Source organism: Pogoniulus pusillus, chromosome 15, assembly GCF_015220805.1.
Source record: "Pogoniulus pusillus isolate bPogPus1 chromosome 15, bPogPus1.pri, whole genome shotgun sequence".
In the NCBI taxonomy this organism is placed as follows: Eukaryota; Metazoa; Chordata; class Aves; order Piciformes; family Lybiidae; genus Pogoniulus; species Pogoniulus pusillus.
In genome coordinates, this window is record NC_087278.1 from 18,125,474 (window position 1) to 18,137,930 (window position 12,457).

General features: G+C 46.3%; 1 protein-coding gene across 14 annotated transcripts in view; it reads right to left on the reverse strand.

Moving 5' to 3' along the window:
* The window catches only part of PLEKHA5 (pleckstrin homology domain containing A5), a 147,136-nt gene that overhangs the window by 74,681 nt on the left and 59,998 nt on the right, over positions 1-12,457 (reverse strand). Inside the window, exon 4 of one of the 14 annotated variants that reach the window (XM_064155582.1) lies at positions 1,767-1,913. The exons of the other annotated variants lie outside the window; for them this stretch is intronic. Within the exon in view, the coding sequence (XP_064011652.1) occupies positions 1,907-1,913 (7 nt within the window). The 3' untranslated portion in view covers positions 1,767-1,906. Of the gene's footprint in view, positions 1-1,766; positions 1,914-12,457 lie in introns of those variants that run through there. 14 annotated transcript variants of the gene reach the window in all.

Genomic DNA, 12,457 nt, shown 5'->3' on the forward strand with positions numbered 1-12,457 from the left:
CAGAAGAGGAGGCTCAGGGCAGAGCTCATTGCTGTCTACAACTACTTGAAGAGAAGCTGTAGCCAGGTGGGGTTGGTCTCTTCTGCCAGGCAAGCAGCAACAGAAGAAGGGGACAGAGTCTCAAGTTGTGCCAGGGGAGGTCTAGACTGGATGTTAGGAGGAAGTTGTTGGCAGAGAGAGTGATTGGCACTGGAATGGGCTGCCCAGGGAGGTGGTGGAGTCACTGTCCCTGGAGGTGTTGAAGCCAAGCCTGGCTGGGGCACTTAGTGCCACGGTCTGGTTGACTGGCTAGGGCTGGGTGCTAGGTAGGTCTCTTCCCACCTGGTTGATTCTGTGATTTCTATTAATAACCCAGTAGAACTTCTACAACAAAGCCTTGCTTATCAAGCACTTGCCCAAGAACATACCAGATACACCCTCAGCCTGCTGAGGGGGAAAATGGTTTGGTCAGCTTTTGCCAAGTAAATGTACCATCTAGGAAATGCCTAGAAAGAGGTCTTCCAACAATCTGACAGAAGAAAGCAGCTGAAAGATTGGTGCATGCACTCGCCTTCAGTGTGACTGTGGTATCAGCTCAGATACACCGTGTGTCTCAGGCTGCTCCGCACGCTAGGGCCTACCCTGCAAGGACAAAGGGTGCACGGAAATTTGTAACAGAATAATCATTTTACAAATGAACAGGCGTCAGGAGTGCTTTAGTCACTGCCCATGTTAAAGCCATTGTAAGGAGTGAATCGAATAGCCGTGGTGGTGCAGTGACAGGGCAGACAGGGAGATCTGTGCCCCAGACCCCAGAGGACGGTCAGTCGAGGCTCACAGCATGTGTGGGCCTGCGTTTGCCCCAGACAAAAGAGTACAGACTCTATTAAAAGTACTCACTGCTTACGACGCAGGACTGAAGTGGGAAGAGGTGCCCTTCCCCCTCTCCCCTGCTTTGAAAGACACCATTCCCCACTACCCGCCCTGTGAGCTTCAGGGGGCTGCAAGCATTAGGCAGGCCTCTGCACTTGGGCAAACAGGGACCTTCCTAAAAGCACTCTTACCAAGCTGTCCACACACTGCGCTGGTGCCAGTCCCCCTCACACCGTCACTCACGGCGGCACAAGCCCTCACCGCGGGGAGAACGCCAGGCCGGAGGAGCCACGGGCTGACCGCCGCCACAGCTCCCACCTTCCTGCGGCGGCCTGGCCGCGGATCAGAGCTAAAAGCCCGCACCGAACTGCTGGTGCTAAGCGTGCCTGTCCGCGGTTAGCACACCAGCCCTCCCCGGGGCGGAATCCAGCCTCCATGCTGTTAATGCCGGCAACTCCTTGCTCCGATGCGCCTGGGAGCCCATGGTTCTGAGCCACACGCCACGGGCTGAGGCACAGGCCACGGAAACAGCTTCGAATTGGAGGCTGGCATCCTCCTGCGTTACCATGCGCTAAATGGAAGAGAGGGAGCACCTACAGGCAGTGGTCTAGAAGGAAACGCCTAAGGTTAGGTGACAGACTGACAGCAGGGTGGGGGGAAGGAGAGAGCGATAGCAAGAGAACCCTCTTTCAGATACAGCACTGTGGGGTCTTCCTGTAGGGAATGGCCACGCTCCACCAAAAGCCCCATTCCATTCCAGGAAGCACTTTAGATGCACACACTCCGGTATTTTAAAAGGCGAACTGGCCAAAGCAAGGTGAGAGCAAGGTGACTTCGGCTGCAGGCTGCAGCATTATTCAGCTTAGCAGGTGAAATTTTAGCACCCCATCCGATCAAGAGCTGACATCCCCCAGGCAGTGCCGATCTGCAGACTGTCGATCGCTCTGACGTCTGTTGGTCTCCTACAGCCAATGGTTTCATTACACGTTTGGAAATTTCCATCTGACAGAAATATTTCTTGGCTGCCTCCTCCTGTATCTTCACACCTCCACTTTCAGCACCTACACAGACGGGTGTGCATTACCCATTTCTTTCAGCAAATGCAAAGGAACAACTCCGGTTTATTAAAAACACAAACTGCCAGCAGATTTGACAGATACACAGGAAACACACCTAGCAAAAACCATGATGGTTGAGTCTCTTACTTCTACATGCTGGCCTCGCAACTGCGTCCTTACCGCTCAGTACAGCCCAAGTGCCACTCCAGTTGTGCTGACAGCTAGTGCTGCCCCAGCGACGAGGAGCCCTCCCCCAACGGCACACCAGCTTCTCCCCTTCAGCTGCACCAACAGCTTCACTGCAGCAGTGTAACCACCTGCAGAACTGCTCCTCCCTCTGAACACCTATCCTGCCTCTGCTGACCTTGCCAGCACTGCCCTGTGTTCAGTTCTTGCTTTGGGCAGAGCCAGAAACCAGGAGCTGCCTTCTTTCACAGGTGGCTCTCTCAAGCTGCGGTGAGACTCCAGGCTGCTGGAGCAGTGGTGTGTCATTCCAGGCGTACACGAAAGCCATATTTAGCCAACTCCTGTGGGCTGCTCTCTCAGATACTGAGTAATGAAATACTAACAGCACTGGTGATGACTTGTAGAGGTTGAAAGCCAACAGCTTGAATTTTCTCCTGTGAAGCACACACACACAGACCTGCCACAGAAATTAGTTTAACACAGGGACAGCTGTAACACTGAAGTATTTGGATGCTGCATACAAAATCCAGCCCACAGTCTGCAGCTGGGAGAGAAGCACTTCAGGCTTCAGCTTCAGTGTCACCCTAAGGCAAGTACATAAGTGGCTGAAGCACTGGCAGCACACACACCCGGCCCATGCCAGCAACTGACAGCTGTCATCTGTGCAGGTACACCCCGTGCGCAGGTCCACAGCTCCTGCTTAAAGCCAGCTCTTGGTGCTACACCCTTACAGCTGCTTTAAGAGAAGGGCTATCAGCTCTAGAACGACAGACCCACCTCAGCCCTTGCTCTCGGGATAGCACTGCGCTCAAGCAGCCAGGCAGCCATCCCACTTGCACAACACAAAATTAATTGTCTTCATGGCATGACCCTTGCTGCAGGCCCATGGCACAGGGTCCAGTGTGAGGACAGAGTACCAGTCTTCATGACAGCAGCTGACTCTGGCCTCGGTGTGACTGCATCCTCAGCCTGAAGCTGGCAGAAGTGACGTTTTTAATACCAAAGCAATTCCTTTGTACTAGATGTTTTAAAGAACATCTCTGTGCGGTAAGGAAAACCTCATCCTGGGGAAGCCTCATTTCATGAAGAAACACCTTATGTAAAAATGACAAATCACTTTATGTAGTTAGTGTCAGAGCAAGAGATGAGGGCCAAAGGAACACTTGGATGGCAGGCATCACACTCAATGTCCAAATCATCTCACATCAACGTTTTAAGCGATAAAGCAAATCCAGTACCAAACTGTGCTGGGTAGGGAAGCTATCTTCTATCAACTGTTTTTGGCACTTGCTTTTCTATGTTGAATCTGGTTTTGGAAAGAATTTTCAAGGATGAGTAGAATCACACCCAGGAAGATGAATTAGCTGCAGCTTAGCATGTGTAGTATCGCTCTGTTTTACAGCCACTGCTAGAAATCAGGAACATAAGGAAGAGATTTGTGAGGCAGTGAAGTTTCATATGAAACCCAGAAGTGAAAACTCCTTCCCTCATCTTCTTTTCTTCCTTTCTGGATTACACAGCCCAACAGAAAAGCAGACTTTAGGCTGCATTTCAAGGATAGAACACAGAGTATTTGCAAAAGGATGGTTTTGCCTCTCACAGGGCATTTCCAGACTCAGCGACTCCAGGGATGTTCCCGACCTACAGAGTAACTCGGCTAAACAGATTTTTCAGCCCTCTGGCCACTCAGAACGGCTCTACATGTCACACAATTGGCTCAGAATGATTGCCTTCTGGCGACCATCATTTCCTAGCACTTGTTACAGGTATCCAGCCTCTCTGTGGGTATGTGTGTGTGTCCCAGCTGCAAGTGTAGGGGGTTTGTATAGGGTTAACACTCCTGGGGGAGTGACCCTGAACCTGACCCTAGGGGTCTTGGCCCCTCCTCAGGGGTGGGCCACACTCCAGGTGATGGTTAGCCCACTCCCCCCACTTCCTGTGGTATAAAAGACAGGAGTTCTCCTGTCTCTTTCTCTTTTCGCCCTCTTTCTCCCTACCTGCGTTCACGAACACACACACACACTGATACTGCATACCAGCCACGAGGCAGAGACACCATCACACTACTCGGGTTGTATCCATCCCTGTTTTGTATTTTGCTGTTTTCCCTTCCTTATCCTTTGTAAACTCCCCTACCTCCAATCCCTTTTTCTAAGTTATTGTTAAACTTTTCCTTTTTAACTTCCAAATCGAGTGAGATTGATTTATTGGGGTGTCCCTACCTTTTATCTCTCTCCCTGTCTTTTGGGGAAAGGAGGGGGAGGAGGGGAGGGCACTCTATAAACTCTATAAATTCTATAAATTGTCATTGGGTCTACCAAATTTATAAGAGTCTCTGGGAACTTGCATTTGAACCCAAGACAGGGTTTGACATCTACTCACGGCCAGCAGGTTTACAGCCACACAACAGCTACTGCTCTTACAAAGAGGGAGAAAAAAAACCAACCCCTTACCACAGAATCAACCAGTTTGCAAGAGACCTCCAAGCTCATCCAGTCCAACCTAGCACCCAGCCCTGGTCAATCACCCAGACCATGGCACTAAGTGCCCAGCCAGGCTTGGCTTCAACAGCTCCAGGGACAGCAACTCCACCACCTTCAGGTAGTTACAGAGAGCAATGGGGTCTGCCTTGAGCCTTCTCTTCTGCAGGCTGCACACCCCCAGCTCCCTCAGCCTCTCCTCACAGGGCTGTGCTCCAGGCCCCTCCCTAGCCTTGCTGCCCTTCTCTGGACACCTTCCAGCACCTCCGCATCTCTCTTGAATTGAGAAGCCCAGAACTGGACACAGCACTCAACCTCTAAGACAGAGTCCAAGCCTTAAACCACCACGGCCATTAAACCATGTCCCCAAGTGCCATGTCTTAAACACCTCTTGAGGGATGGGGGACTCCACCACCTCCCTAAGCAACCTGCTGCACTTTAAAGACCTCTTGGGTCAATCAATAAGAACTGAGAGGCCACAAAGCAACACTAACTGCCATAGCCAAGGTCTTCACTGCATAAAATTAATTACTACTTGTGATTTTTGTTGGTTGTTTTACCCAATTTGAATCTCAAATCAAGAGTCAGGAAGGGCCAACAGTAGAAGGTTGTGGGGAAAAAGAAGAACACACACAAAAGCAGCAGCAATTCAGTAGCAATTTTTTCATTCCATGTGAAAAATGGGCACAACAATCAAGTCTTGGGTGTTGAAAATCAAGTGTCACTTGAGTGACTCTTCCATGGAGCATGAATGTAGGAAGTTCTGCTGTGTGATTGCCTTGTGGCAGGAAGTTTCCACATGTCGGCTAACTGCAGGGTGTGCTAACACTCAATTTGCTCCTGTTACTTGGCTGCCTCAGGCAAGAAACGTGAAAATGGTCTGCCTAATAACAAGCCAGCAAACAGCTTGCCATGGTCTCCTCCCTCTTTATGTCCTTTCCCTGGTGATAGCTGAGGCACAAAACCAAACTGAGTCCAGTTCAAGAGGGACATAGAACTGCTGGAGAGTCCAGCACAGAGCCACAAAGATGCTGAAGGGAATGGAACAGCTCTGTTAGGAGGAGAGCCTGAGGGAGCTGGGGCTGTGCTGCTTGGAGAGGAGGAGACTGAGAGGTGACCTCAGCAGTGGTTATCAATGTGTGCAGGTGAGTGCCAGGAGGCTGGAGTCAGGCTCTGCTGGGTGATGCCCAGTGCCAGCACAAGGGGCAGTGGTGGAAGCTGAGGCATAGAAGTTTCATGTAAACATGAGGATGACTTTTTTCACAGTGGGAGTGACAGAGCACTGGCACAGGCTGCCCAGGGGGCTTGTGGATTCTTCCTCTCTGGAGATATTTAAAACCTGCCTGGCTGTGTTCCTGTGTGATCTGGTGTAGGTGATCCTGCTCTGGCAGGGGAATATAGATTGATAGATCAGAAAACATTTATTCCCTTTTGCAATCTACAAATGATTGGCACTGCTACAGAACTAAGCTTTTAATGATCAAATGTCAAGGCAGAAAGTTTGATTCCATAGTATATTTCATAGGTGCAAACACAGTGTCCAGAAAAAGTTTTCAGTATTCTGGAAAGAAAGAATAATCCAGCAGATGATAGAGATCAACATATGAGGCAAAGCAAACAGAATGTTACAGCCTAGCAATAAATTCATTGGGTTCACCAAAAGCAAGTGTGAACAAGCGGCAGTGCCTTGCCGTGAGTGCTGTTCATACCTCTCCTCATTAGCAGAAGGTATTTGGAGGTAAAGGTTCAATGATCATTGCTCTAAACTATTTCACTGCTCAGGTGGAATCAGATTCTGCCCTTCCTCTTTCCATCTGCCAAAATAAGCACCAGGCTTCTCGCTTTCTGGTTGAGTGACAGCCTTCACTCTTCTCACCAAGGAAATCTCTTTCCAGAATCAGAGTGAGGGGGAAAACCAGATCACTCTAAATGCTCACAGTCTGCTGCTTTAGGATCATGTTATTTAGATGAAATAGGAGTTCCAGTCCTAAAAGAAATGTATTTAACAACCCTCTTCACCCACCTCTCCCCCAACAAAATAAGCAGACTGATATAAGTGGTTAATTTGAGAAGCAAAGTCAGAAGTCTCTTTCTGTCACTTGGCTCTGTGACATATCTGTAAATACATCAATATATTCCTCTTTTAGCTTCTGTCAGGTAGCCACACATTTCAATCAAGATCTACTTTAATGTTTAAAAAAGCCTTCAATCTCTATAGTTTCCTCTTCTGAAAAAATAATCCTGCAAGAGATGAGCAAGCCTGTTACTCCTCTAGACAGGAGAAAGAAAATTCCAACTCAGACCAGCTATGGCTGTAGTCAGTCAAGCAACAAACCCAGAAAGCTTTGTATTAACAATGACACAATAAAGCTACCTGATGTAGTAAGTGTTTTTGTACCTTGTTCTAAGCCAGGCCTTTCTCATTCCCCTCCATTGTTATTTTTTCTGGAAATGACTTAGCAAGTCAGCTTAATACATTGAAAAGTACAGCTGCATTTTTAGTTCAGTGAGCAAAAGCAGCAAACCAGAAGCTCCTGCACAACCTTACATTCCACTCAACAGAGTAAGGAAACAGGATGTGTCACCCCAGTTACAGCACTCCTAACTTAAAGTGCCAACAGCAGTCAGTTTGGATGTAACCTCTCCATTCTCTTCCATTTAGGAGTACATCCAGTCTAGCCCACATATACCAAAGAGCACAACAGTCTAAACACCTTTGAAGACAGTCTGATATAACTGCCCAAATTACACTAGAAAACAGCCTAGTGATAAAACCTATAACAAAATGCAACTTCCCAGGCTGCAAACATAAAGGTGCCAGATAGGTATGATAAATCTCTCACTCAAATGAAATGTTAACATTTACCTAAATTCAACATTAACATTTATTTGGGAACTACCATGACATAGAAAACAGTTCTGTTTGTGACAGCACCGCTGAAAAAGCCTTCCCCAGAGCTCATTGCTTTTAGTTCTGGGTTAGAAGCCAACCCATAACATGAGGAGCCAGAGCTACAGAGGCAGTTGTGCGCCAATGGAAATCTGCCAAATGGCATAAATCACAAATATGACATGGATTTGGTATCTGCAATATATCATTACAGAACTGTATCATAAGATTGCCAGTTAGTGCATTAGTGGAATTACCCTAAGCACAGGTTTCCGAGAGCTCATGTATTACGTTCATGTAGCTCTCCACAGCCCTGAGTCAGACCATCTAAATTCAGTCTGGAAATGATTTCCTGCTGAAATCGGTACCTAACTTGCACCAAGATGAATTTCACTGTTACCCAGGATCTCCAAAGAGAGAATAAGATGGTTTTGCATGTATTCATCCATCAAGACTTGTCATCCTTAAAGAAAACACTGAAAGAAGCCAAAACCAAAGTGACACAGCAAAACTCTGGGCTTCCCTTGCAAGATATCTCTGTGTAGATTAAGTGTGGTGGTAATTTTCCAGCTGCAAGATTATCAGCATAGTAAATAAAGGCTCCCTCGAAACTGGCATCTGCCAAGAGTTCCAAATGCCCTGGTACTGCAAGGCTTTCACAATTAGAGCTTTAAGTGCCAGGGAGAACAGAAGAAGGTATGTATGTATTTTGTATTTCTTCTGTGATGAGCAAACAGCTACCACGAAATGCAACCCAAAATGCATTTCAGTTATCTCAGACTTAAGCTACAGGCAAGATTCAGTTTTGTGCACTGTCTTTGTGCTTTTCCCCCCACCTAAATTATTTTTATGCTGACAGATTTTGCAGCTCAAAATATGACATTCATATGGAAATAACCATAGAGCTGATCAGATGATATACATACACTGACTGGAAATGCATCTGCTTTTTCCATTCCCCTCTCCCCTACATGCATACACAAAGCCCAAAGTAACATTTGAAAGATGATCATTACTGACATTGTGGCATAAGCTTTATGTTGAAATAAGGTCACTTACAAGCCTCTATTTGGAGAGTCCCATTCAGCCTGGAAAGCTAATGAGAAAAAAGCTGAAATCCCTGGTAGATGCAGTATCTTAGACATGTGATCTAGTAGACAGGGATGTCTGAATAAAACCCCTGCCAATTATACACAGTTACAGTAAGTAATACATCAGGAAATACTTCATACCTATACTTAGATTTCCATTTAAAACCTTAACTGGAACAGTATAAATGTTGCCTGCTACTTTACTGGTATTGTGAATTAGTGAATGCTGATTTTTGGAAGGTGTTTTTTCCCAAGGAGGAAGAAATGCTTTAGTCCTAGAGAAAGGCAGTTGTTAAAATGTACAAGAATTACTTACTGCTCTCCAGGGAGATTCATTCTTTAGCAAACGCCCGAGACACAAACAGCAGCGAACACGTAAGGATGTGAGGTACAGCCCTTTTCTCCTGGAAGCTGCTCCCCAATGAGCACTGCACAACCCTGACTCAGAGAAAAAGCAACTTAGCTGCCAGGATTGCTAGCCTCTGAGAAAGCTGATACCAGAGTGATGTCACATACTTCTGAAATGTTATTGCAGCTCCAAACGATCGACTCTCTTCTACCAGTACAAATCTCCACCTCTAGGTGACGGAAGGCAGCACATTCAACAGCAGCACCAAGTTCCAACAGGAGCCCAGAGTCAAGATTTGAGAACGTATCACAGGTTAGACAAAATGTTACAGTTGGAGAAAGTGAAAAAGAACAGCTGCTGGCTGTGTCATGGAAGTATGTTCTTCTACTTTACCTTCAACCTCCAAGTTTTCTTTTGTTGCAGCACTACTCATAAAACACTTCTTGGGTTGGAGAAGAGCAAAGGCTACCACAGACCACCACAATGCTGCCTATTTTTCCACAAGCTTCTGGCTAATCCAGCACGATGGCTCTCAGCTGGGCTACCTTTCCCACTCTCCTGACCACTTTCTGCCTCAACATTCACCTCACTACACTTTCTTCATTGTGCATGCCTTGTCCCAGATGCAAAGAGAACTCAAAAGGACCCCATACTCTAAGATCCTCTGAAAGCACTCACCTAAACCCACTGCAAAATAGAAGGCTGGAGGAAGAGACAAAAGTAATAACTAGGGGAAAAAGTACTTGTGTGCTAAGCTGAGGAACTTCCAAAATGGAAATGGCTGCATCCACACTACTGAGTCAGGCTGTGGAACTATGCATGCTATGAAGCACACCACAGAAATGGAAAGCTAAAGCAAACACTGAAGGACATCCCTACACAGGAAAGAAAAGCCTTGGGGTATGTTCTGCTTTAAAAGCACAAAGCAAAAAGGAGATGCACACCATGAATACATCACATGGCATCCAGAAACAACTTGTGCAAAGTAAAAGCTACAGTAGTGGCTGCAAGGATATCCCAGATAGCCTCAAACTAGCCCACTGGGCTCTTCTGCAAATCCCCACATGTAGACTCCTGACAGAGATCTTCCGTATTAAAATCACACACATCAAAGATCATCCGCATGAATAGTAACACAATTAACACTTAACATGTAAATGCAACAGCCCAGAGACTTTCAACAGTCCTGAAGCAACTGTATACCACTGTAGAGCTGGTCAGGAACCAACAGGGGCACTGTGTGGGAAAGTAAGAAAGTGAAGTGCATCCTGCGTGCATGCAGATGGTTCTAACCCGAGGTCTCTACCGTTACCTGGGGCTAATTCTGCGGTAAAACATGGAGAAGTCTGCACCTCCCTGACTTCTTCTGTCCTTTTTCTAACGAGTCCATGACCTGATGAAGGCTCAAAGACAGCAAAATCAGAATATGATTAAGTAATGTTCCAATGGCAATCAACTCTGTTACTTTAAATTAGAATGGAAAGAAAAGTTTACCAATACAACCAATTCACTCTAAGAGAGTATGACAGGAATAAGCCTCACTTGGCCAAGCAGCATGAAGCAGGCCAAGACTACAGAACATAAAGATGGTTCTAAGCTCTACAGCTTTCAGCCAAAGGAAAACTAAATAACACTTGAGGTGGAAACAGATAAAAGTTGTCAGAGATCAGCAAATTGGAAAGAAAGAGTTTTAATATAAGGTTGGTCTCGTGAATGAGTAAAGATCATTTATCTTTTCTGTGTCAGAAAACAGTTGGCTCCAACAGCCACAACTGTTAAGCCTTAAGGCAAGTGACCCATTTTGAAACAGTTTCACCTGTCACACTTAGAATGGCATAAGTCTGGAGTGCAAAGCCCCAGAAAAAAAGAAGTTTCTAGTATGGAAAAAGAGATATGAAGCAAAAAAATATCAATTCAGGAACCAGTTGAAAAATGGAAGTTTCATCATCTACCACATGTTAAATGGTCAACACTAGACTATGCCTTCCTTTCTTGCTGGCATGTTTTCACACACAAAACCCATCCACTGCTTGACCTTTCCTCCTTTCTAGTTAGCATATGGTAACACTTAGAGAAGTAATTAATCTTCTGTTAGTTTCATGGCATTAATGCTTCCCTTTGCAAGAGCTGTGCTATTTCCAGAGACAATGTTTGAAGGCAAAGACATGGAGCACCATGTGTGCCAGCTGGAAGAGAGAAAACTATCTGACTTGAGACAGGGTAGCTTAGTAGAAGGGCAAGGCATAATCCTGAGTGAGAGAAAAACGCAGCACTTCATTCCACCAACCTTCCAATACATTCCAGTTTCAGTAAAAAAAACAGAAATAGTTCCTTCATATCAAAAATACAACTAACAGAATCACAGCATATATCTGGCTGGAAAAGACCTCAAAGGTCCAACTCAGCACTAAAGGACAAACACTGAACTATGTCCTTAAGCATCAGGTCTGCACACTGCTTGAACACCCCCAGGGATGGTAACTTTACCACTGCCCTGGGCAGACTATTCACATGTGTGAGAATCCTTGCAGTGAAGAAATATTTCCTGATAGCCAGCCTAAACCTCCCCTGGTACAGCTTGGAACCACTCCCTCTAGTCCTGCAGCTTGACACCAAAGACAAGAGCCTGCATCCTCCTCATCCCAACCTCCCTTCAGATAGTTGTAGAGAGCAACAAGGTCTCTGCTGAGCTTCCTCTTCTCCAGACTGAAGAGCCCCAGCTCCCTCAGATGCTCCTTGGAGGCCATGTGCTGCAGACTCTTCATCAGCCTCTCTGCCCTTCTCTGAACACAGTCCAGCACCTCAATATCCTCTCTGAGATAGCATCCAGTACTGAAATATTCTTATTTTAAACATAAGACAGCTAAAGTTAATCCTGAAAAAGGAGGAGAGGACAACAGGTCACAGTTTGTGCCTGTTGAGCATCTATCATCCTAGACAGTCATGGACATTTCCAGAAAACCAAGTCTGCTATTTTCAAATAAGAAAAAAATTACCTTGTTTTCAGTCAAGACAGTGTAAAGACAAACCAACACAACGGGGTCAGAGGAGCAGGGGGAAATAAAACTGCTCTGGGCACGTACACACCGAATACCACACAGCAGCCTTATCTTCCAGAGAAGGTAGGGGTTTACGGTCATGTTACTGCTAAAGCCTTCAGACATCTGGCTGAGGCAGGGTGCTTCTGATGAACACAACAGATGGTTAATGAACAGCCTCAGAGTAAGTGCTATGCTATATAAAAGTCTTAAGTCAAAAAGGTTTTCCATATGAGCATGCAAAAATGTAAGCTGGGCAAGTCCTGTGGCAGCCATCCAGTTCAACCCCACAACCAGAGATAAACTGGATAGCAGATCAGGCTCTTGTCCAGCTGAGCCTCAAGAGCCTTCACGAATGACGATTCCACAGCCTCTCTGTGCCCAGCAGATTGGTGGTGCTTTGGTTGCTTTTACTGGTTCTATTTTAAGCTGGTAGAATGCACCTCATTGCACCTGATGAGCAGTGCCTCTTGCCCTTGTTTGTGCACTGCTGAGCAGAGCCTGTCCCCTCCA